Source organism: Indicator indicator, chromosome 3 (genome assembly GCF_027791375.1).
Source record: "Indicator indicator isolate 239-I01 chromosome 3, UM_Iind_1.1, whole genome shotgun sequence".
NCBI classification, from domain to species: domain Eukaryota; kingdom Metazoa; phylum Chordata; class Aves; order Piciformes; family Indicatoridae; genus Indicator; species Indicator indicator.
In genome coordinates this window covers 18,978,530-19,002,140 of record NC_072012.1, presented here as the reverse complement: position 1 = coordinate 19,002,140, position 23,611 = coordinate 18,978,530, and the positions used below count along the sequence as shown (strand labels likewise).

At 38.1% G+C, this 23,611-nt stretch overlaps 1 protein-coding gene across 1 annotated transcript in view; it reads right to left on the bottom strand.

The window, feature by feature from the left end:
• SEMA3D (semaphorin 3D) overlaps window positions 1–23,611 on the bottom strand; it is a 137,828-nt gene that overhangs the window by 30,372 nt on the left and 83,845 nt on the right. Inside the window, exons 7-11 of the mRNA XM_054399830.1 lie at window positions 22,689–22,817; window positions 16,317–16,459; window positions 2,560–2,674; window positions 2,185–2,254; window positions 1,026–1,170 (exon numbers count right to left, since the gene is read on the bottom strand). Of these exons, the coding sequence (XP_054255805.1) occupies window positions 1,026–1,170; window positions 2,185–2,254; window positions 2,560–2,674; window positions 16,317–16,459; window positions 22,689–22,817 (602 nt within the window). The remainder of the gene's footprint in view (window positions 1–1,025; window positions 1,171–2,184; window positions 2,255–2,559; window positions 2,675–16,316; window positions 16,460–22,688; window positions 22,818–23,611) is intronic.

The window sequence follows — 23,611 nt, the reverse complement described above, 5'->3', positions numbered from 1 at the left end:
GATGAAGACAAGACAGAGCTGCAATGTGTGAAAAAAGAGCTAAATAAGCTAGGTAACATGGTCTGACACAAAGGTCATACCAGTGCTGATGTCAGAAAAACAATGCAGAAATACCCAGATGGCTTCCAGGCAAAGCTACCAGTAGCAGTCCAGCCTCCAGTATTCCACTGTTTGGCAGGATTTATTCATCTGCCTGGTACTAGTTCACTGAATAGCTGACCAAGATAATATAATGTTATCCTGAATGATACCTATCTTACTCTTAAGTTACTGGTCTTTAATGTTCTATTTATGTCAAGAGTTGTGATGAAATTTTTCAAGTAGATGCATTTTTTGGAAATATTTTTTTCTTCCTCAGATGTAGTGTAGATCCTTACTTGTCCAAGTTTAATATCAAGACAAAAGAGGGGAAAGAATTCTTTAGTAAATCTTTCAAAATTTTATTCTTTGTTTTGGATGGGTTCTTATATATGAAATCTAAGAGATTGGGATTTAGAAGTGTTTCCAGATAGTAAGTTTCTCTTTTCTTTCTATCATGTATCTTTCTTCACATAAAATCTCTAGAAACTAACTCCTTATTTTATTGCAAAACACAACACATGCACAAACATACAGTATCAATAATCATGTCTCAAGGAAAAGGATCTTAAGACATAAAGATAACAGAAATACAAGGCTTCAAATAAAATACCTCATCCTAAAGGAATGTCTTTGGCTTTTTATGAAGTGTTGATGTCTAAAAGGTGATCCCAACAGATAGGAATACAGCAGTACAGAGGTAGACCACAGTATTAGAGACAATCAGGAAATAGTCTGGACACAATGTTATCTCAGAGACATGGAAAAATGTATATTTATATACCTACAGGGTAGGTAGAAGTCTGAGCTGTCAACAGAAGGCAAAGAGTTGAGAGGATAATTTGAAACATCCTGAGTGGAAAGTATAAATTACCAATCCTGGGAGGTGTATGAAGCATGATTGCTTTTGAGTAAAAATAGAAGTGTGTAATTAAGGAGACACTTACTGTACCAGGTCTGGGATACGGGATGCGACCTTCATATTGCACCCACCGGTGATCCACACTCTCCTTGTGAGCATAAGGACCATTGAAAACAGCTCTGATGTCTGCCATACTGTACACACAAACTGCAGAGCCCTTGAAGACAGAGCTGAAGAAGAGGAGGATTGATATGAATGTTGCAGACAGCTCTTCAGTGAATGGTTCATCCAGTGAATTTACTAATTCTTCAGAGTCTAATGTTTGGATAAATCCTACACCTGAGAGCTGATATAAGTGGTTCAAGATAACAATGTGTACAAGTCTGATAACTGCAGATATTTGAGGTCACTGACTTTACAATTTAAAGTTTTTCTCAGCTGAAATCTAAACTTAGCCTTTGGGACCAATTGATAGATACACCTGAGAATTACAAATTGCATCGGACAGACAGTTTTCCGAAGGCCACCATGCCAGGTTGTTGAGTGGCATGTCCTTTAGTTACTTCATATGTCATTTAATTTATTGTGCAACAGTTTGTTCTATTTTAAATATTTTAGGTGGACCTCAATATCTTTCTTATACTGTGTTGAGAACTGAGCCCAGTACTCAAGCTGTGGCCTCATCAGGGCTGAGTACAGGGGCAAAATCACTTCCCTTCTCCTGCTGAGCACACTGTTTTTGATACAGGCCAGCATGATGTTGACCTTCAAGATGCATTATTATTCCATAACTTCGGTCTATGAAAACACTGAAATATCACTTTAAAGCATAGAGGGGTTTGACTCTAAGAAACAGTTGATGTCAAGTTCTTGCTTACAGAAATAATGCTTCATAACAATGATTTGTCTTAAAGAGTAACTATTTTTTGCTCAATAAATATGAACGAAATGTGTAAATTCAGCTAGACAAGACTGAAATAAACTGGTTTGCTTTTGTTAAATTTTCCTTATTTTTTACAATCACTCTCAAAAGTCAGGCACACAAAGGTTTAGGGACATAACTGATTAATTCAACTTATGAAACTATTGACCTTAGTGATTACAGCCCCAGTATTGCAAGTCTTAGTCAAGCAATATCTCACTGCTTCCAAGAATCAGGAACTAGTAATAGAAGGATTTAATAAAAGGCCTGAATAAGATCTTTACCATTTGTTTCCAGAGACAAATGTGATCTTAACACACACCTTGTTGTAGTGAAGACTCCGTATACAAGTGGGTTTCTCTCATCTCTTGTAGAAAGCAAGAATATGTCTTCTGTAACAGGAATACAATTTTTTTTAATTGAACATTCACTGAATATTTCTGCATTTACCATTTATAATTTGGAGATATGTAAACACATAATGGTGCTTAATTTTTGTCTGATTTTTAATCTGTGCCATGGTAATATTTGGACTAACATTCCATTGTTTGTCTACTTGCAGATAGTCACAGTGTTTCTACAAACACAAAAAAAACCCAACCCAACCCAACCCAACCAACCAATCAAACAAACAACAACAATAAAACCCCAAGCAATACTGATGTCAAAACAGACCATTAGTGATAAATCTACTTACGCAGCTCATCAAAGTGTGTGTCTGTTCCCTCAGGACCAGGTATCGAACATACAAGTCTGGCTTTCAGAAAAGTAGTCCACTTGTTTATTAGGCTCCTTTGTCCTCCCATATCATTCTAACAAAAACAAAATTCAAAGACTTAAATATTAAGCAAATAAAAAGAGTTTTAACATGTGATGTTTGATTGCAGCATGGTATTGACTGTGCTTCTTCAGTCTGTTTCCACAGTTTGATCTTATCACAAGAAAGACAGTATTTCTTTCTTTCACCACAAATTTACTCATAAATATCCATCCTCTCCATGTTCACTTGGAGAAATCTTTTTTTGGGGTTTTCAGGGGGGTTTTGTTGTTGGTTGTTTTTTTTTTTTCCAATTGCCTTTTCAACTCTGAAGTTATAGAACCAGCCAGTAGAGAACCCTGGGTGGTGGAAATTACATTTGGCCCTTCAGGGCTGTATTATAAATATTACAGGCATTCAGAAAGACAGGTTTAAGTGCTGAAATTCACTTCACAAGGAGTAACAGTTCTCTGGTAACACACTCTACCCATTTTCCCTTTTCATGTTCTTGCTACTTTTAAATAGGTTAGCTCAGCTGGAAATGATTCCTGTTAATCTGTCGCCTTTGCAAGTCTTGTTCCTACAAGAATTGCTACCTCCTCTCTTGATTTCCTGAGGTCCTGCCAAGCTTGAAGCTTTGCATCTTAACAACAGATTTATTACAAAGGTGTCAAAATTAGCAGCCTGAAGCTAATAGGAAAAGAAGCTCTTCATGTGTGAGTTCTGTCCAACACACGTCAGCTAACCTTTGTGGTGTAATTAAAACCAAACAATTACAAAGATGCAACAAAGGATCTTGAAAAGCAAGAAACTTAAAGCTTTTCCTTCCTCTGGAAATTTGAATCAGCTAAACAGTTCTTGCATTGCAGGACTTCCACTTTGATTTCTGGTGTATGCAGTGCAACATGACAGTAGGTGAGATATCTTTAACTGCCTGGCTAGGATCAGAATAAAGGAGAGGAAGCAAGATGTGATGGAAAAATCATCCTTGCCTAGATCCTGCTTCTGTCATCTCAGGCATTCAGTTGCTGGAAGAGGCAGGAAAATACGTACTTGTGTTTTATCACCCTTAAGTTGTGATCCAACACGTTATTTTCACAAATGCTTATTTTAAATATATCCTCTGAGTTCTCAAAGAGTAGTGTGAACAAAATACTGTGTTGAAAGAAAGAAGTCTTAGCAAGTGCTATGTGCTTTAAAGTATAAGTTTCTACTGGACTTAAATGTACCAGTATTTCCTCACTCTCAAGCCAGGATGCAATATTAGCATTGTTACTGGAATTTAAGAGACATTAGAACAGGTATTCACTTGGTGTGTCTTACATCTCCAAAAGCTTCTAACAGTGCTGTACATTTATAAAGGAATAAGGGCAATTCAATGATCAACCAGCCCTCCATGACCACCTTCTGAAGCCAGAGCATGACAAATTTATGGTGCAGAAATGCAGACACTAAAAAGATCTTTCATTGATTTAGAGAATTGCACATACAATATACTGACATATCCTCCCAACATGTTTCTTCCTCCTGCCACAGCTGAATGAAACAAAATGTACATTTTATTAGGAAGATATTTTTGAGTGTTTTTTTTTTCAGGGGTTTGGTTGTTTGTTTTAATTAGCAGCCATATTGTACTCTTAAATTCTTTATGCCATCTCTGAATAATACAGTATCTTTACTTTCCTAATATGTTCCCACGATTCACTGACTAATTTTAGGAAATGACAAAGGCTGGGACAATTTTATCTATAGGTAGAATTAGGTCAGCACAGTCCAAGGAAGTTCAAAGACTGTTAATTGTATAAGCATATCTTTGCCACTGGAGTATCAAGTAGCAGTTGTCTTATCAAGTTTTGGAAATCTCAATTTTTGAAGAAAGCGCATCCCTTCCTTCCTAACACTATTTTTTGGTGCCTATTAGTTCTGGTTTTGACATGTCTTGAGGCTTCAGGTACTGGAGAACGTGCAATTTTTCTCCTTTTCTTCAGACCATATGGCATGAACTCATAAGCTTTGCATCATATCTGCCTACGTTGTTGATGATTCCTTAGCCCATCATATTTCATGATCTTTGGCCTCTGAAAGGCTGGACAAAGGTCATACTGGCCTTTCTGATACTGAGTGGATACAGAAAGAAGACAGTCTCTTCTGTGGAAAATATTATTTAATAATATCAGTCTGATACAAATCCCTGATGTGTTCAAATGCTGTGAGCTGGATCTAGAGTATGACATTAATATAGAATAAGCACAGGCTGGGTAGTCAGTAGATTAGAAAAAAATATATCCAAGAGAGAAAATCACTAAAGCAAAGGCCAGTCAGTGTGCAAGTGAACAAAAATAAAGATTCAACACACTGGTTCAGAATCCTAAGCAGACTGCTGGACTGATTTATACCAAACAAGGATTTGTTTCAGCCCTGCTGGAAGTGTGTGGTGAACTGGGTACACTGAAATCTTTTTGCACAACAGACACTAGCACTAAAGACAAACAATGCTAAATATGCCAGGGAGATGAGACAAGAAGACAAGATAAATTTAAGTGCATGGGCAAGCTTTTAAATCAAAAAATATGGGTCATCTACTTGTAACAGTTGAGCAGCCACGACTGAATTCTCGTCTCCCAAAATATCACTTCTAAGAACACTGGATTAACAATGTTTACTATAAACTGTGTTGCAGTACAGATGAATGCACTTAGGACTGTGTATTTCTTTTTGAATATAAATAAAGGTTTAATTAGCACTTACTGCTTTGTAATCTCACGGCTTTAACAGATACCAATACTTCTGCCTGAAATACCTTCTTTTTAACAGAAAGAAGTGCCTGCAAAGTCTTGGTTACATTTGTTTGCCTGAATTAGAGATTTAGGTAATTGTCAACTAGAAGGCAGGCAGTTCAACCTGTTATTTGTTGAAGAAATATTATCAAGAAATAGCACAAAGAGTTAAACATAGAAATGATGCAGATAAATGGGGAAGTAATCCAATATGATTTTAATAAATCAAGCAGAATTTTAGTCGTCAGAAATCCTACAATTTCAACCCTGTTCAATGAGCTGGTTCTAAAAACTTCTTGGAGTGAAAAGTCAGGTTTCTAACAAAGTACATTAGGAATTCAAACATCTGACATACAACTTAAATGAGCAGAGTTAAGTGTTGTATGGCTTTCTGGCATCCAGGAAGAATGCTGTTTAAATGCCACAATGTAAAGTTTGTGACTTAAGTTAAGGTTATAGCATATGTCTTTCTTGGGAGACTTCAATGGAAACCTCAGTCTTCTGATCTGAAATTTATGCATAACCGAGGAGAAAAAGCCAAATTTTTCAAATGCTCTGGTTAAAGATAAGTTTATCATTAAAATAAAAACCATTAGAAAAAAAAATTCTATGAACAAGTGATTTAAAAATTCAGTTATGCTAAAACTCTGATGTATTTATTTTTTATTTGATTGTATCTTATATATTATATTAATGTAATTTTGTTAAAATGCAGAAATGTTAGTCTTGGAATCCAGTAGGCAGGAAAACAGATGGCAACAAAGCTAAAGAACATCTGTATCTTTGCGGTTTTAAATCTCGTATTTGTTTGTAAGTAACAGTGACAAATTGAATATTAGAACAAAAAGTGTAGTTTTCTGAAAATCAATCAACATCAAGCATGTCAAACACTATGATTCATAAAACTTTAAAGACAGTATTTATCCTCAACAGCCTCTTAAATCAAAAAGGGGGAAAAAAAGAAAAAAAAAAAAGACAATGAGTGGAATTTCTAGAGTCAGGTTATTAATTAAAGCCAGTGGCAAGATTTGCAGAAGGATCATCCAAAGCGAATTCCTGACCTGAATAAAAGGCAGTCCTGGAGAACAGAGGGGAAAAGTGCTGAAACTGCTAAGGCCCCGGAGCCCTTTTCTTATGTGAAGTGTAGCTACATTACAAAGCCAGAAGAAACAAATGGCATTCCCTGCAGCAAAGCCTTGCATTATGAAAAAAAATCCAACCTCTAGCAAAGTATATAAATGGAGAAACATGCAGCTACCTTCTTTGGACTTTGGTCTTTAAATTCACATTCTTCTTTAATTATTTCATTTTACTTTGCATATTTTACTCCTTCACAACTTGGTTACATAGTGATCTAACACATGAAAGTAAGATGTTGTCCTTCAGGAATTTAGGGTTAAAATTTCTTGTCCAAACCATCCTGATATCAGATGAAAAGTTCCTCCTGTTATTTCAGCAGGTTATGAGTCAGATCCAAACATACCAAGCAACATATGAAGAGTGACTTGAGAGAAAATAAAATATAAACAAGAGAAAGAAGGCACGTACGATTTTGTATTTTTGACTGCTCTGATAGATGCCTTGAGTAAATTTGGGAAAGTCAGTTCACTTCTGTGTCTGCAGTCAGCACATGGAGTGAGAGTGATGACTCTATTTAGTCATTCTCCTATTTCTGTGAGATTATAGAACCCCCCATGGGGAAAGCTTCTCATTATAGGATTCCATATTCCTTCATATAAGACAGGACCAACCCCTCTGGATGCTGTGGGTATTACTAGTTTACAATACCTCTGCTGCTAAAGCAAGCTGATCAAAAAATGAGGATTTGAGTGGAATTCAACCTCATATATCACATGCTTATTCACAGCAGTATCTCTAATCAAGAGATTGAGAGTGGTGCTTTGCAGAACAGAGCAATTCTTCAGCCTTTCTTCAGTCTACATACTGTGATTTGTAAGGTCTCTACCACTGTGGTAGACTTTGCATAAGTAAACGAACTGAGAGTGCAAACATACACAGGCTCCTGATAGGAACTGTGGAGAGCTGCACATCACTTGAAATAAACTCAGTCCTCCTTACTTCTAGGATGTTGCATCAGCCTAGTATCTCTACAGTGCTCCTCGGACCATCAGAGCACAGGCTGCATGCCCTTTACCTTCTCCAAGAAGTATAATCACAAATTCTTCTAGATTTGTGTGGCTTGGACACTAAGCTTTCCTGTAGACAATCTATTTTCAGAGAATACTTCTGTGATAATTTTTCACATCTTTCTTGAAAGCTCAATACCATCACAATTTGAAACAGAAAACTCATACTGGATTACAGATGTACAAACCCCCAGGCTGCTTTTTAGACGCCAGGACTCACAATTTCTTATGCATTTCTGAAGTCATTGTCCATCATAACCCAGAAGGTAATGCACACCTTGTCCTTGTTCACTGCTTATTTGTCCCACTCTGGACCATTGTTTCAGGAACTAAGACTGAAAAATACTTATCATTAGCACAGTTTATTTACTAATCCTATAACCTGTCAGTGCTCTGTACTGCCTGGCTTAATTTCTGTAGTGTAAATCACAGTGCTTTTTGGAAATGGAGTTGGAGAGGTTAAGTAGTATCTTCTCCAGACTAAGATTTTAGGCTGTGGATCAAATGGTACATTGAGCTCTGTGCACCCCCAAAGCTGAATCCACAACAGGGTCAAATATAGATCTCAGAATCACAGAATCACAGAATGCTGGAAGTTGGAAGGGACCTCCAGAGATTATTGAATCCAACCCCCCTGCCAAAAGCAGGATCACCTAGCATAGTCCACACAGGAATGCATCCAGGTGGGGTTTGAAAGTCTCCAGAGAAGGAGACTCCACAGCCTCCCCAGGCAGCCTGTTCAGTGCTCTGTCACAACCCCTAACCTGTAATGGTGCCTGCTGTTATTCCTCCCCAGATGCAAGACCCTGCACTTGTCCTTATTGAACTTCATGTGGTTTGCCTTCACCCAGCTCACCAGCCTGTCCAGATCTCACTGGATAGGAGCACAGCCTAATGGGGGGGTGTCAACCACCCGTGCCCACCCCCCACCCCAGCCCCAGTTTTGTATCATCAGTGAACTTGCTGAGGGTACTCTCAATCCCCTCACCCTGGTCGTTAATAAAGACATTGAACAAAACTGGACCAGTACTGATCCCTGGGGAACACTCCTGACCATAGGCCTCTAAGTTGACTCTGTGTCACCAATCACAACCTTCTGAACTCTGTTGTGGAGACAGTTTGCAATCCACCTCACAGACCAATTGGCTATGTCACATTTCCTGAGCTTTTCTACGAGGATGTTATGGGAGACAGCATCAAAAGCCTTACTGAAGTCAAGGTATATGACATCTTACTGATCTTCCTTCCTCTAATCATTTGGTCATGGTTTGGTAGAAGACTATCACATTAGTCGAGCAAGACCTCCCCTTGGTAAATCCATGTTGCTACTCTTGGTGACCTTCTTTTCTTCTGTGTTAGAGATGACCTCCAGAATGAGCTTCTCTATCATCTTTCCAGGGATGGAGGTGAGGCTAACTGGTCTGTAGTTGCCTGGATCCTCCTTCTTGCCTTTTTTGAAGATTAGAGTGACATTTGCTTTCTTCCAGTCGTCAGGCACCTCTCCAATTCTCCATGACTTTTCAAAAATGATGGAGAGAGGCTCAGCAACAGTATCAGACAGCTCTCTCAGCACACATGGATGCACCTCATCAGGGCACAAAACCAAAACCAACAGAAAAGCTAAACACCTGTCTCAACCCATGCCCTTGCCTATCTAGACAGCATGATTAGGCAAGGGCACTTATCTATAGTTATCAGCACAGAATGCCATGGCTAGTGTCAAGCCTTGGCTGATGTGAGTAAATACCCAGCAGGACTGAGTTAGGGATGCCTTTGGCATGAAGCCAGAATGAAGCTCAAGTAGCTGAATGTACGGAAGATGACCCAGTATAAACGAAAATCTACATGAGACCTATGAGTAAGGTTGCCACCCCAGGCATTCACATATTTCTAGGCATTAAGACAATGGGAAAGAGGGTCCTTATCACAACCCTACCAAACCTGCAAGGCTGCAGGCCACATTTACTATAGAAAAGCCCTCTGACCTATAAGTGAGAGAAACTGTTTTAGGTTTGAGTTCCTTCTCCTGAAGCAAGTTTTTTGTTATTGCATATACTCACTTTGAATATGCATGACTGCCTGGCTCACTACAGAAAACGATGACTTTTATTTACAAAATATGTATTTTCCAAAGAGTGATTTCAGCTGATGATGGAAGAAGCCTTCCTCTAAAAATCTGCCTTTACTGACTGAAATGAATCTTGACAATTACTTTCCTCACCTGGATACATACAAGTGCTTAAAGTGACCAGTGTGGGACCAGTTTGCCCACAGTATTTACAACTACAGGCTGAGAACTGAAAGGTAGGTCAATGTCTTACAGAGTCCTTTAGAATCTGGCATCCTGGAACGTCTGGTTTTACTACAATGTGTTCAATCAATAGCAGCAAAGCCTGAACTATAAACTGTGGTACATCTTCGTGTTAAATGCATTTAAAAGGGAAAAAAAACCTAAAAAACCACAAAAGCAACAAAACCACAAACCAAACAGGAAGCTAATTTCATGACATCAGAAAATTTCCAAAATCCCATAGTCATTATTTCCTCCTCTTAGAGGTATTTGAACATCAGAAGTCAGGGACTTCGGACTTGACATAGGAACTCCCTGTCAATTAACTCTGCAGGCTTCTCATTTCCAAGACAGTGGGTTACTGACAGTGTCTTCTACAATGAGTCTTTCTGGCAACTGGGATGATTTCCAGAGTTTGCTTCAGAGGTTGTGCAGCTGCATTTCTATAATCCAGTTTTTAGAGCTCTGTCTTGACACTGCAATCTCTTCTCCATTTTCCCAAGGGCTCAGTAAAATTCAGTCACACCTCTTTACATATAAGCATAGCTTACATATTTTTTCTTTGTTTGCAAATCATGTTTTTCCCCCTCAAGAGCCCCACTAATTACATTATTGAAACACACCCATGTGGGACAAAAGATATCTAAAACTTCCTATGCTCATGCCTGTATCCTTGCCAATAAGGAAAATTGGACCAAAAGACCTGACAAAGTCTAATATTATGTCTCTTAATTCATCACAGTTAGAAATAGATAATATATGGAACTGGCCTGTTTCCAATATATCAGCCCTTAAAATGAAATCATCTTGATGAGCATCTGCTTTTCTATATAATTTGAAAACTTTCAAATGGCACATAACATTCAAATATCAAATTTAGAAGTCTAAGCGGAATTGGATGCTGAAAGACTCACTGCTGTAAAGATGCTCCACAGGAAAACGAAGGCCAAAGTTTTTTCTAGGGATGATGTTTCCAAAATGGTTTTAATCTTTATTATTGAGAATCAAACAAACAAATAATAATAATAAAAAAGCCTCATTTCCATGGCTCACATTGTGGCTAGGGAGTAGTATGGTGAGAAAGACAGTGCAAGTGTGTAAGTATGTAATATGCACTCGGTTAAATTTCCTCTGGAATGAGTTGCCTCCAGAACTGGAAGCAGGATAGCTGCACGAGCATGGCTCTGAGCCCAGACTAATTAGCCCTGCTGAGAACATGTTAACATGGCTATTTTGCTTCCGGGACCCAAGCTAATACGGCTGAACGGTAAAGCATTATGCTATGCGAACAACTCAAATGGTCCTGGAGATAGATCAATTACCTACACAGCGATGCATTACACACCGTAGAAATAAAAAGAATGTTAATGACCCAGTTATCCCTAGTCACAGTAAAGGCATGGCTAGACTACTTCCAGGACAAGAAAAATACCTCTTAACTTTTACACACAAGCAGCCCCATGGCAGAGCCCACCAGAGACCCTGGACTCGGTCACAGAGGAATAGCTCCCTCTTGCCATTCTGAGAATACAAATTGCCTTAAAGCACCAGACAAGAGGCAAGGTCACAGCCTTGAACTCTGCCCATGTTGAGGGCTTTGAAATAAATCACATTACCCAAAGGTGGAATGCAGGGTGTGTCCTGGGGTCTCCACTCAGGAGCTCTTAAAATGATTACATTCCAGTGTGTTTAGAAAGTAAAGTTTAACCAAAAGGGCTGTGCCTAATTGCTATATTCTCGTCTCCAGGTACAGAATGGTATATATGAGGGTGGAATGGCACACAAAAGGAAAAAAAAAAAAGAAAGAAAAAAGGAAAAAAAAAGAGACAAAGAACTCACTTGTTCCCACTAGTACAAAGGCCTCCTCTGGATACTGAGCTGTTTGGGAAATATGGGAAAGCATCAGGGACCAAAGTCTGATTTCTTGGCAGTTGAGGTCTCAGAAATCAGTCTTTAAGACTGCATGCTGTAACTTTTGCAATATATCACCAAAACCATTAAAGAGAAGCTTGTAACACAGCAAATGCAAACCACTTAATAATAAACAGGATTTTCATGCTGCAGCAGAGAGACTACTGCTTTTGGCTAATTTCCACTCCATTCCAATAGAATGAGGTTATAACTATGAAAAAAATGCGTTTCTATATAAAGAAAAAGAAAAGAAACAAACAAACAAAAATCATATAATCATAGAATAGTTTGGGTTGGAAAAGACCTTTAAGATCATTGAGTCCAGCTGTTACCTCACTCTACCAATTCTGGTGATAAACTATGTCTCTTAGCACCACATTTCTGCATCTTACACCTCCAGGGATGATGATTCAACAGCTTCCTTGGGGAGCCTATTCCAGTGTTTGAGAATTCTTTTAGCAAAAAAAAAAAAAAAAAAAAAAAAAAAAAGATTCTAATATCCAGTCTAAACCTCCACTGGTGCAGCTTTCATCCTATCACTTGTTACCAGGGAGAAGAGACATGCCTCACTACAACCTTCTCTTAGGTAGTTGTAGAGAGAGATAAGGTCTCCTCTCCGCATCCTCTTCTCCAGACTTAACAATCCCGGTTCCTGTAGCCGCTCCTCATAAGATCTGTTCTCCAGACCCTTCACCAGCTTCATTGCCCTTCTCTCGACCTGTTCCAGCACCTCAATGTTTTTATTGTAGTGAGGGCCGCAAAACTGAACACAGTATTCAAGGTGTGGCCTCACCAGTGCTGAATATAGGGGACAAACACTTTCCTAGTCATGATGGCCACACTCTTCCTGATACAGACCAGGATGCTTTTGGCCTTCTTGGCTACTTGAGCACACTGTTGGCTCATGTTCAGCTGGCTGTCAACAAGTACCCACAAGTCCTTTTCTGCTGGGCATCTTTCCAGTCACTTTGCCCCAAGCCTGTAGAGTTGCATAGGGTTGTTGTGACCCAAGTGTAGGACCCAGCACTCAGACTTGTTGAATCTTATACAACTGGCCTCACAACAACCTTCCTCCATCTCCAAGTCCTTTCTGTGGACTGCTATATATTAACATTCTCATGTCTCCCTTTATGTGAGTGGGAAAAGTAGCAGAGAAATCTAGGTCTTTTCTAGGGCAATATTTGTGCATATGTGTGATCAGATGACAATGTCATCAGATGAAAATATCATCACTTTGTTGTGGACATGTATACAAAAATGCAACTGATTTGTTACTTGACTGCAGAGGGCACAGTGCATGGATGCTGCATTTTTTATTTTTTTTCAAAGTCTGGCTCAGTATGTGGTGACTGGCTCAGCACTGTGGTCCTGAAGACAATGTAGCTGTTAAAAGCCTGTGTGTCCAGAAAGGATGTGAGTTCATGCTCTTAAGTTAAGGTTTTTATGACCATGCATATGGGTATCTGAATGTGTTTTTAAAGATGAAATAACACTGTTGGATATTGTTTAACAGTATTATTTTCATTTTATTTATGACCTGGCTGTTGCAAATAATCCAATAGATTACACTTTACATAAGTAGGAACATCCTGTAAGTAGTATCAGGTATTACAGATAGGTCAATGATGCATTCTCTGCTTCCCTCAGACCAAAAATAGGAAATGTTGCTTGACATGATAAATTACACAACTGGTTCTGAAAGTGACTGTTGAAAGCACTTCCTCCAAATTCATACTGCTATCCCCTAGTGATATACAGAATGCAGATGACGTAAATCTAAATTAGTCCTATTTAGTCCTACAGTGACTGTCTTACCCCAATGCATGCTTTGAGACAAAGTATGGTCTTATGAACAGGACAAGTAACAGCTGTTTGACTCTGGGTGAAGCGCTGCCAGCAAGAGTATTGTAATCTTATGGGTCTGAAAGTAGCTGGGAAAAAAAAAGGAACCCTTTCCAGAGAAGTTTTTCCCTAAGGGGGAGGATCAGTGAGAGACCATATTGTTGAGGCACTGAAAATTAGTTAAAGAATAGGGTTCATTGACCAACCTTCTTATTAAAAAAAAAGTCTGTGTTTCAGCATGTGTTTCTGGCATTAACGTACAGGAGCCCTAAGGCACAGTGAGGTAGAAAGCAATTGAGTTCTAGCAGAAATAAATTTGTGTTTACAGCAGGCAAATGATTTGAGAATTTGCTGGGCTCCTCCCATCCACTGTTATTCTCTGCTTCCTAGGGAGAGGAGGCAAAAGATTAACTTTATGCTGTACAGGTCACATTAATGAGACCTGCAAGTCCAAGTAGAAATTGTTATGTTATCAGCTCTTGCAACCAAAGACATTGATCGCATACCAGAGAGAATAAAGCATAGAAGATGTTTCACATCAGAGCACAATCATAGTTCATAAAGAGATACATCTATTTGCATATTTTAACTTGTGTTAAGTACCCATAATTCCATTTTAATTGTAATAATTTGCTTTTTTGTTTGTTTCCAAAGGAAATTAAACAAAACCAAAACCAACCAACCAATCAAAAAAACCTCACCAAAACCAAAACGAACCAACAAAAAACCCCCATCAGGAGTCAGAATTTCCAAGAGAATTCTTCATGCATTGAGAACTGCTCAGTAAATACAGCAGATAATGCCTTACTTACCAGTTTCCATTGTTTTGCTTTGACTATTAAAAATTAAATTAAAAACCTTTTTTCCCATTAACATGATTACTCTACAAATTCGGTCCATTTGATATATGATTACGCATAGTCTTTAAGATTTCCTTCCAACACATTTGCTTTTATTATGATATCTTATCTCTTTTTCTCTAGGTAAAGGATACTGGAGATCTCTAGCTAATATATCTTAGTTTACTATAATCTCTCATGTGCCTTGACTTGTAAATGTTGTCTACCAATTTCTCCTAATGCATTAAGTGCTTTCTCATAATCAGCAAATGGCCATCCAGCAGCAAATCATACATGTTTGCATTTCCATTTTGCCATTAATCACACTGCTGTGAAATAAGCAACTAAAGATTATCTATTCTGTCATCTGGATAAAACCCTACTAGAGAACTGATTTATGAATTACTTTTTTGTTTTCTTAGAATTTTAAGTTAAGGACAGAAGTGTGAAATGGCTGCAGTCACTGACATATTGATTGGAGTCAGTACTTTGCTAGACTTCAGAGCAGCTGTGGATTTTCACATCATACACATGTCCACTTTGTTTTTCAGTGTGTGTCCATTAGCTGAATGGGTGCACTTCTCTGAGACATCTTACTGCAAATGACAGACTTCTTGTTTGCTTGTTGACTGATTTCAAGCTTCTTAAGAAGATAATTGTCACTGCCAGCAAAGTCGATTGATCAGAAATGCAAGCAATGAGAGCTTCAGGTTGGACTCGATGATCTTTGAGGTGTCTTCCAGCCTTCTTGATTCTATGATTCTATGATTCTTCTGAAATGTACCTACTTGTGTGCTACTGCTCGTATCTAGCTCATCACAAGAGAAACATTTGCTCAGAGCTTATATTTACTAATATGAAGACAACTTTAAAGTCCCATTTTCCTGACCTTTACCAGTGATTCCTCAGTGCCTGGATTTACTGAAGACCTAAGGACAGGATAGGAACACCTACAACTGACTGCTTCTGTTCCTACATTATTATGGGACAAGGGAGAGAGAGCGTATACCTGGCACAGAAGTGGTGAAAAGACCCTAGCAAAACCAAAGACTGTTAAACAGCAAACTCTACACCGACTGCTTTCTTCATATACAGGAATTGGTTTATCTTCTCACTATTATTTGAAGAGACTTCTGTACTTGGTAGAGATGCTTCCTTATAAAGAGTGCAGCTCATGAAAATCTGAGTCTGCACTACAAGTGCCATAGGGGCAGAAATGTTTCATAAGGGGCAACATCTGGCATAACGAAAGAGAAAGTGATGAGAAGAATCATTTAAAGCAGAACTGGGGCCAGATTCCTCTTGGTCAACAGGTCAAGGACTGCTCTTCTTCCCAGGGGAGAAAACATACAGGCAGATGTGGGGGTAACTCAGAAAATGTATACAATTTTAGCTTCCCCTCAGTCCAACAGATTATCAGGAATGTGCAAAAACAAATGACTGATGTCAGTAATGCCAAGGAATGATGCACTGAGCTAAACTGAAGGGATGGGTTTGTATATTCCTTCATTCAGTGGGCATTTTCTGTAAAAAAAACAAATACCTTGCCATTGTGTGCACTTCAACAAATCAATCCTCACTGAAAGCTCAGGAAACAAAGCATGCCACTGTTGGATATCTGAAGACTGATACTCTATCATTTAGGCACAGGATTATAATGTATAAGCATTTCAGATTTTTAAAAATAAGCAAACCAGCACTATTAAGTCTCTTATTCACACAAGTCAATTTCAGATGGCATTAGTAATTTCTGTTCAGAAAAATTACTACGATGTCTCATTGGATAACATCATTTCCTTCTGATCTGAAGGGGAAAACAGATTTCTCATGGAAACAGTTTCTTTTTTTTTTTTTTTTCTTTAAATAAAACTGAAATATGTAGAATCCTCACCTTACAAACTCTTCCAACTCGGGAAAGGATTGTCTTGTCAGATGTGCCACTATCTTGTGACATTTCACGGAAAAAGAAGTAGATTTTGTCATCATCTGGGTTATAGGTGTCCGGGATGGGAAAAGTTCCAATGAATTTTGCACCTAGAAATAAAAAAAAAAAAAAAAAGTTTTTTTAAAAGTTTGAAGTCTTAATACTTGCTGCTAAATTTCCACTTCAATACCTTTGTGTACATTGCATCTTCCAGTGAAATGAAAATATCATTATATAGACATGCAGTGACAAGTTGCTTACTAACTGAGCAAAAAAGCACTATAGGTTCTGAATTATTTACTCTTAGTGCGATTTTTTTCATGTATATATATATATATACATACTATATATATATATATATCTTACTATCTCTTACACAAATATATAGCATTGACTATCATTCTTTGTTTGAAAATAGGCTAAGTCTCAGTACAAAATATTCCCTGCCCTACTGCTCTTGCCACCAATACCAAGCTAAGTGGATTTTCCTAAGTCACATGGTAAGCTTTAATTTAATTACATATAACAGCAGTTATGAGTACAGAAATACAATAATGTTTGCTGGAGATGGAAGTGTAATGGAATGAAACAACTTTAATTGATCCATAGGACTAAAAATTCAACATAAATGTCGGTTTTCCCAAATTAAATGTTTCCTACATATGTGTGCTCTAACACTCTTACAGACTGTGTCTACCACATCCAGTGTGGTGCCATGCTGCGATTAACAGGTAAGCACAGCAAACTCCACAAATGACTGGTCAGTCCAAAGGGGACAGTTCTTTGTTGTGCATGAAAACAGGTTAGCTATATCACCATAAGGGTTTGTCTGGGTTATTTAAATATGGGGGGGAGGGGGGTTTGCCAGAAATGCTGCAGTGTGCCCTGCCTTGACATGTTGAGCTGTTATGTCACCTCTGGTATTTTCCGAAACAAACTTGAGTGTCTCTGCCTGCACCTAACGGGTATGACCATCAGGCTAAGAATTTAATATATGTTCTTTATTGTCTTCCTCAGTTGCATCTATGACCTCCAATCATGGATTTTTGGTTTTGATCTGGATTTATTTTATTACTTTTCAAATATTGCATTCAAATCAGAAATTAAACTAATTCCAGGGGTCCCTGACTGCAGCAGAGGAGTTAACAACATTGTCTTGCACAAATTAACCAGATACTCATGCAAGTGATTTTTAAGACATTCTGCAATGTTCTATAATAAATGAAGCTCTTCTGAGGGCACATGGATCAATGATGTTTTTCTTTAAACAGAAGTGGCTATAAGAATACAGTGCAAAGAGAACCTTGAATCTAAAATACACTCTTTCAGCAATAAAGTACACAGTCTTTGTCCCCTATAAGCAGGCAGGCTGCAGCAGAAAGCAGGACCGTGTAAGATGACAGAGCAAGAGAGCAGACTTTTAATGTGTCTTTATGTCTTTGTCCTTCTTATAATGAAGGTTGTTTGCCTTCAGGAATTTTCACCATGAACTCTACAGTACACATAGTACAAAAAGAGGGCCCTTAATTCAAAAGTCTGCAGTCAACAGTTTGAAACAAAATGGGATAGAGGTGTTTAAGTGCTGAATGGGCACTTTAATGACAGAAAAGTAAATTTATGAGTCAAAATAGTCACAGTGCTACTTCCATTTTAAACCTTTCTGACACTAGAGAATGGCGTCATCTGAAAAAATTAAATTATGCAGGCATCAAAATCTATACATTTAAGTCAGGATTTCCAAATGAGCCTAAAGAAAATATTCAATTACCCTCTAGGGCCTGTGTAACTACTTTGAAGATTAGATCTCAAAGTGTGAATAAATACATAAATACATTTTCAGTATGGTTTCTTAAATATGTGGTTAGCTAAATAGCTATTTAATAGGAAAACCTGTGAAATACTTCTATAGCATGCTTTTGAATTTCACACACATTTCTGTTTTGAAATCCACATTAGCAGAACAAAATGTTGAATATATGTTTTTGGGGTTTTTGAAAATTAAATTTCATTGCTTTACTTGGCAAGTCAAATGCAAGAACAAATGTCTTAATACCAATTCCTGGAACACATTTAGAACACTCTCTAACAAATTAAAGGAACGCAAATATTTGGTGATTTTAAATCAAAATTAGAAACACTTAAGTTGAAAGTTAAATCCAAACAAAAATACACTGTCAAAGATATGAACAAAGAAACTGAAAACAATTTAATGAAAAAGATCATGATCGGAAAATCACATTATGTTCTGTAAGTCAGATCTTTTCTTCATCTTTTGTAATCCATCATACAACACACACACAAAAGTGTATTTAAACCAACTGTGAAATAGGTTTTTGGATTCTTTGCATGGGAAATAAATTATGTGATGATGATTTTAAACCCCTGTCTGCTTTCCTACACACACAGTTGTCCCCCCACTAATAGCTTCAATAGAAGGCTTTCCCACATATTAATTTTATGGCTAAATTGCATGTAACCACAGAGGGGATTACAGGCATCACAAGCTTGGACAATAGGTGGTAAAATAAATTCAGGTGTGACTCAGGCTTTTTAAAACATACTCTTGTGACCTAGTGGGAAGACCTGTCATACCCAGTCCTTCACTGCTGAGTTTGCTGGAATGGTCATGTTTGCTGTTGTTTACCTGCTGGCTCTCACACAGATCAATGCTAATGTTGCTCTTTACTTGCTGGCAGAAATCTTACACAGCGCAAGTGCGCATGACTTAGTAAAAACTAAAGAGATGTAAGACTCATTAGGCTCAGAAAAAGAGGACAGCAAACATAGCTAATCCCAGAACATGAAGAAGTGAGAAAGTGACTTAAAAACTAGTGGGAGGCAGAGTTCTTTGTAGTTGTGCTTCCAGAAACATGTGTCAGGAAAAAAAAACGCAAAGGACAGTGCTCACCTCATTTACCTTGAGCTATCTAAAAGTCAAGCTGCTAACCTACACTTATCCATGTCCTCTCTCAGGGAGGGTTACAAGGAAGAAAGTGACAATGAATAATTTTATTTTAAGACAAATTCCTACAATAGGTGTAGTGAGTCACCCACTGGAAGTGTCACCTCTCTGCAAATTACAGAGACAAGTGAAACAACTGAGCTCAGACAGGATGTTAGCTTTTGCCTTTTAAAGCTAAGTGAGCTGAATTCCATCCAAAGTTTGCAGGACATAAAGAAGTCGTTGCCTGTAAGTCTTTGCCCTTGCAAATTGCAATGAAAAGAAGCTTTTATTTAAAAAAGAAAATAATGTAGTTCAGGGAAGCACATATTCCGATTATGGATTTAGCTTCCTATAAAGGAAGAAGGAAGGTGCAGCTGTTTACTGCATGCCTGTATCAGACAGGTACAGGGCTTGGGTATCCCATCACAGGACGTTCTCCTCTTCCCACTGGGCTGAACCAGGGTACGCTCTGTTCCAGTGGGTGACCCTGTCATCCAGAGAAGGACCATCAGCCCAATGTGCCTCACTCCTGGCCATGGCCAAGGATGAGATAGGTCCAGTCAGCAATTGTGGAAGTATCTGATTCTTCAGCTCTGCAAAAGAAGGACTGAAGTCTGAGCAGAGGTAGCATCTCCTCTGTATTCAGTGCCACCACATGTAGGAGCGTGAGACTGTGTGAGCATGAGTCATGGGAAAGATTAGCTGCCTTCCTCCCTTTCTCCTCTGTGGAGCTGCTATTCAGTCATTGAGATTAAGACATGTCTTAATTAGTCAAGATAGAGATGCCCTGCAAGTAACTGGAAGGTATCCTACGCATTTTTTTGTTACGCTTTGTCTTTCCCTCCCTTCCCTCAGGAAAGGATAATGTTGGTTCCAGAAACAGAAGACCGAGAGTTAAAAATATTAAGATGTATTATAGCAAAACTTCCTCAGCCCTCTGGAAAAAAAACAATTTATACATTTTATGCTTATCCTAACTAAAACATGAGTCATGCCTGGAAATAATTTATTTCTAATCATGGAATTATTTAAGTGCATAGAGCTTTTCCTGGAGGTCTAACACATGCTTGGTAAATGTGTGGCAGATTTAGGGTACAGGGATTTAGATGAGATGAGAGCTTTAAATTTGAAATCAAGTAAATACTTTCTTTATACCAATATTGGCTGAAAACACAAATGTGTGTAATTGGTAGTGTTACACAATAAACAAGAAGCATATTGGCTATCCTACAGCTTATTGCAGAAGTGAGCCCATCAAATTTTTCTTCAACCTTAAAAGGACTGTTTCAAAATACTAAAAGCACCTAGTTTATATCTATGCCTCTTAGTATAACACTGCATGGATTGTGTATGTGAAGTCTTAGACAGAATGTGGCTGTAGGATTTTATATGGCTGGAAACAAGGTAAATCTGAAGAATATATGGGGCCTTCAGTGTTTATATAGTGTGGGGTAATTTTCACCTTGCAGTCTAGCACACTAAGGCTGTTTTTCAACCCCAGACATGTTAATGTATTATTCTCCCTAGAAGACTTTCACAAATAAAGACACTTCAAGTGAAAACAGAATACAATATTAATCAATCTAAAAGAAAGAAGAAAGGCAGACACCCTCCACTCAGCCTCCAAACTATAACACATACAGTTCTCTATTTTTATTTTACACTATGCTCTTGTACTGTTCCCTTTCCTCAAACTGTTCATGAATAAGTATTAATAGCATAAAGAAATGTTTGGGATTGGATTGTAAGGTTTTTTGGGCTGGGGACTGAAGCCTGTAATGCTCACAAAGGTGGATCTATATCAATGAAAAAAAAACAGGTGTTCCTGAGAACCAAAGTGCAGTAAGTCTTTCTTTATAGGATATTATATCATCCCTTAGGAAAGCATCAACCCCATCCATCCTTCTATGATGAATATCAGCAGGCTACCAGTGACAAAACTGGTAGTTAGAGTTAGTTACAGTTCTCTAACTGCATAAGTGAGAAAAAAGTTTCAATCACCTTTCTTCCTAGGAGATGGAAATGAGATACGTCAGCAAAGTCAGATAAGAGATTTTTCTACCTGTCCTACCTGAAAGGAGGTTGTAGTGAGGTGAGTGTTGGTTTCTTCTCCCTAGTATAAAGTGATTGAATGAGAGGAAATGGCTTCGAATTGTTCCAGGGAAGGTTTGGTTTGAATGTAATGAAAAATTAATTTACTGAGAGAGTGGTCAGGAATTGGAATAGGCTGCCTGGGGAGGTGGTAGAGTCACCATCCCTGGAGGTGTTCAAAAACATGTAGACATGTTTTAACAGCCATGATAGTGTTAGGTTGATTGTTGGACTCAATGATCTTAGAGGGTTTTTTCCAACTAAAATGATTCTATGATTCTGTTTGGAAAAGTAAAGTGATTTTAAGTGGCTGCTGCTTCTCACCTCATACCATAAATCCTAAGGTAATGGAATTCCATCTAGACAGAAATTTAAGGCAACAGCTTAGCAGAAGGAAGAGTGGAAAAAAAAAAACAATAAAACAAAAGAATATTTCCTCTTGTTGAGGTCTCAAAGAGTTAAGAAGCAAAATTATCCCATTTTGAAGTTTTCTGCTGGGAAGGCAACTTAACCCTGTGGTTAGCAGGCCCTGGCTTTACAATACACCCATAAGAGTTACACAGGCTTCCTGAATCAGAGCCAGTGTTGCCACATCTTTAAAGACAGTTGATGGCTAAAAGAGGGGGATGCTTTAATTGAGAAGGGTTAGCTTGTGAGCAAAGTTTTCCATGTTTCTCTGTGTGTGGTTTGAGATCGGCCGGGTGTAAATGCAGCCAGTTTACTAGCTCAGAATGTTTTTTAACAGGCAAGAAAAAGCAATATTTTGCTTGGGAAGCTATTTTAGGGTGCCCTTAGTGGTTTTTAAATGATCCTCAGAACAACAAAGGGTATTTTTCCTCCTGGAAGAGAAAAAAAAGAAAAAAAAAAGAAACCAACAAAAAAACAAAGACCTCCTACCTAAAAACATGGAATTTCTAGTCTGTCATTTCAACAGCTTTTAAGAAATGATTGGGAAAAAAAGGTAGAAAAAAATTATATTCCAAAAAGACTAGAAATAGAAGCATTTACGTCACGATATTATACCAATTACAGGACTATATACAGATGTGCAGATCAAAGACAGAAAGAATGATTAAGTTGGACAGTCCTAGCTTTCCTTAATTAGCATTTTCACCTCTGTGACTTTTCTCAAGTGCATTTTTGTTCCACAGAGCTTTTTAAAAAAAGCCTATGTAATCCAAAGATACCATGATACAATATCTATATTTATAGTTACTGGACATATATTTATATAAGAAAGGGGCTATTAACTTCAGAAAGGCAGGGACAATGCAAATGACAACAGCATATGTTTAGGATCTTACCAGTAAGCCAGTAATGTTCAGAAATGTCAGTTCTGATGTAATGGTGGTCATGAGAAGGGCCCAGGGAACGTGTTAGAGCAGTGTCTTTGCCAAGGAAATCAGAAGCTGTTCCAGCATAAAGAAACTCATCTGCAAATTAAAAAAAAAAAAAAAAAAAAAGATTTCTATAGCTGTGGGGTAAACAAAAGTAAACATGTTCATGTTTTGGTGGGTGAACAACACTTGTGTTTAATTGGTCTATGAACTAATTTAACACTTTTAAGTGTTATTGGGTCATATTTTAATGGGGTTTGGGGTTGTGTGAAGTTACCTATATTAAAATGAAGGTAAAATTTGTACTTATGTGCCCAAGAAGTAAAGCAGTTCAAGTCTAATTTTCAGGTGTTTTAGGCAATAAAAACAGTAAATTCCATGGCTTTAAAGGATGCTGGGCTTTTAAGGGTATAAAGGTATATTTGATCTGTGCTTCCTGCTCAGAAAGCACTGACCATGGACCTAGGGGCCATGGCAAAAAGATGACCACCTATCCATTCAAGCTAGCTTTTGTGTCTCAGGTTTGCCATGGCCCTGATGGCTTTGGTGCTCCTGGGCTTGAGCAAGTAAACATGACAGATTCCTCACTACAGGAACTTTGCAGCTTGGCCTCTTCCTGGTGTAGGGATCTCTGTCCAACACTTCATTCTGAAGAGGAATTTAGTCACTATGGGAATTGCTCTCAACTGTGTAACATGGCAGTGAGAGGAATACGGCTGCAGACCCAAATTATGATCATTATAACATAGCAAGTGGTCCAGTAAAATAAATGAGACATCTTGCTTGGAAAAGGTAGCGAGAATTTGTCTCAAAAGGCAACAATATCCATAATACAGTACAATGCACTTGCTGCAATTTGTGCCAGCTTTGTGAGCATTGCAAAACCTTAA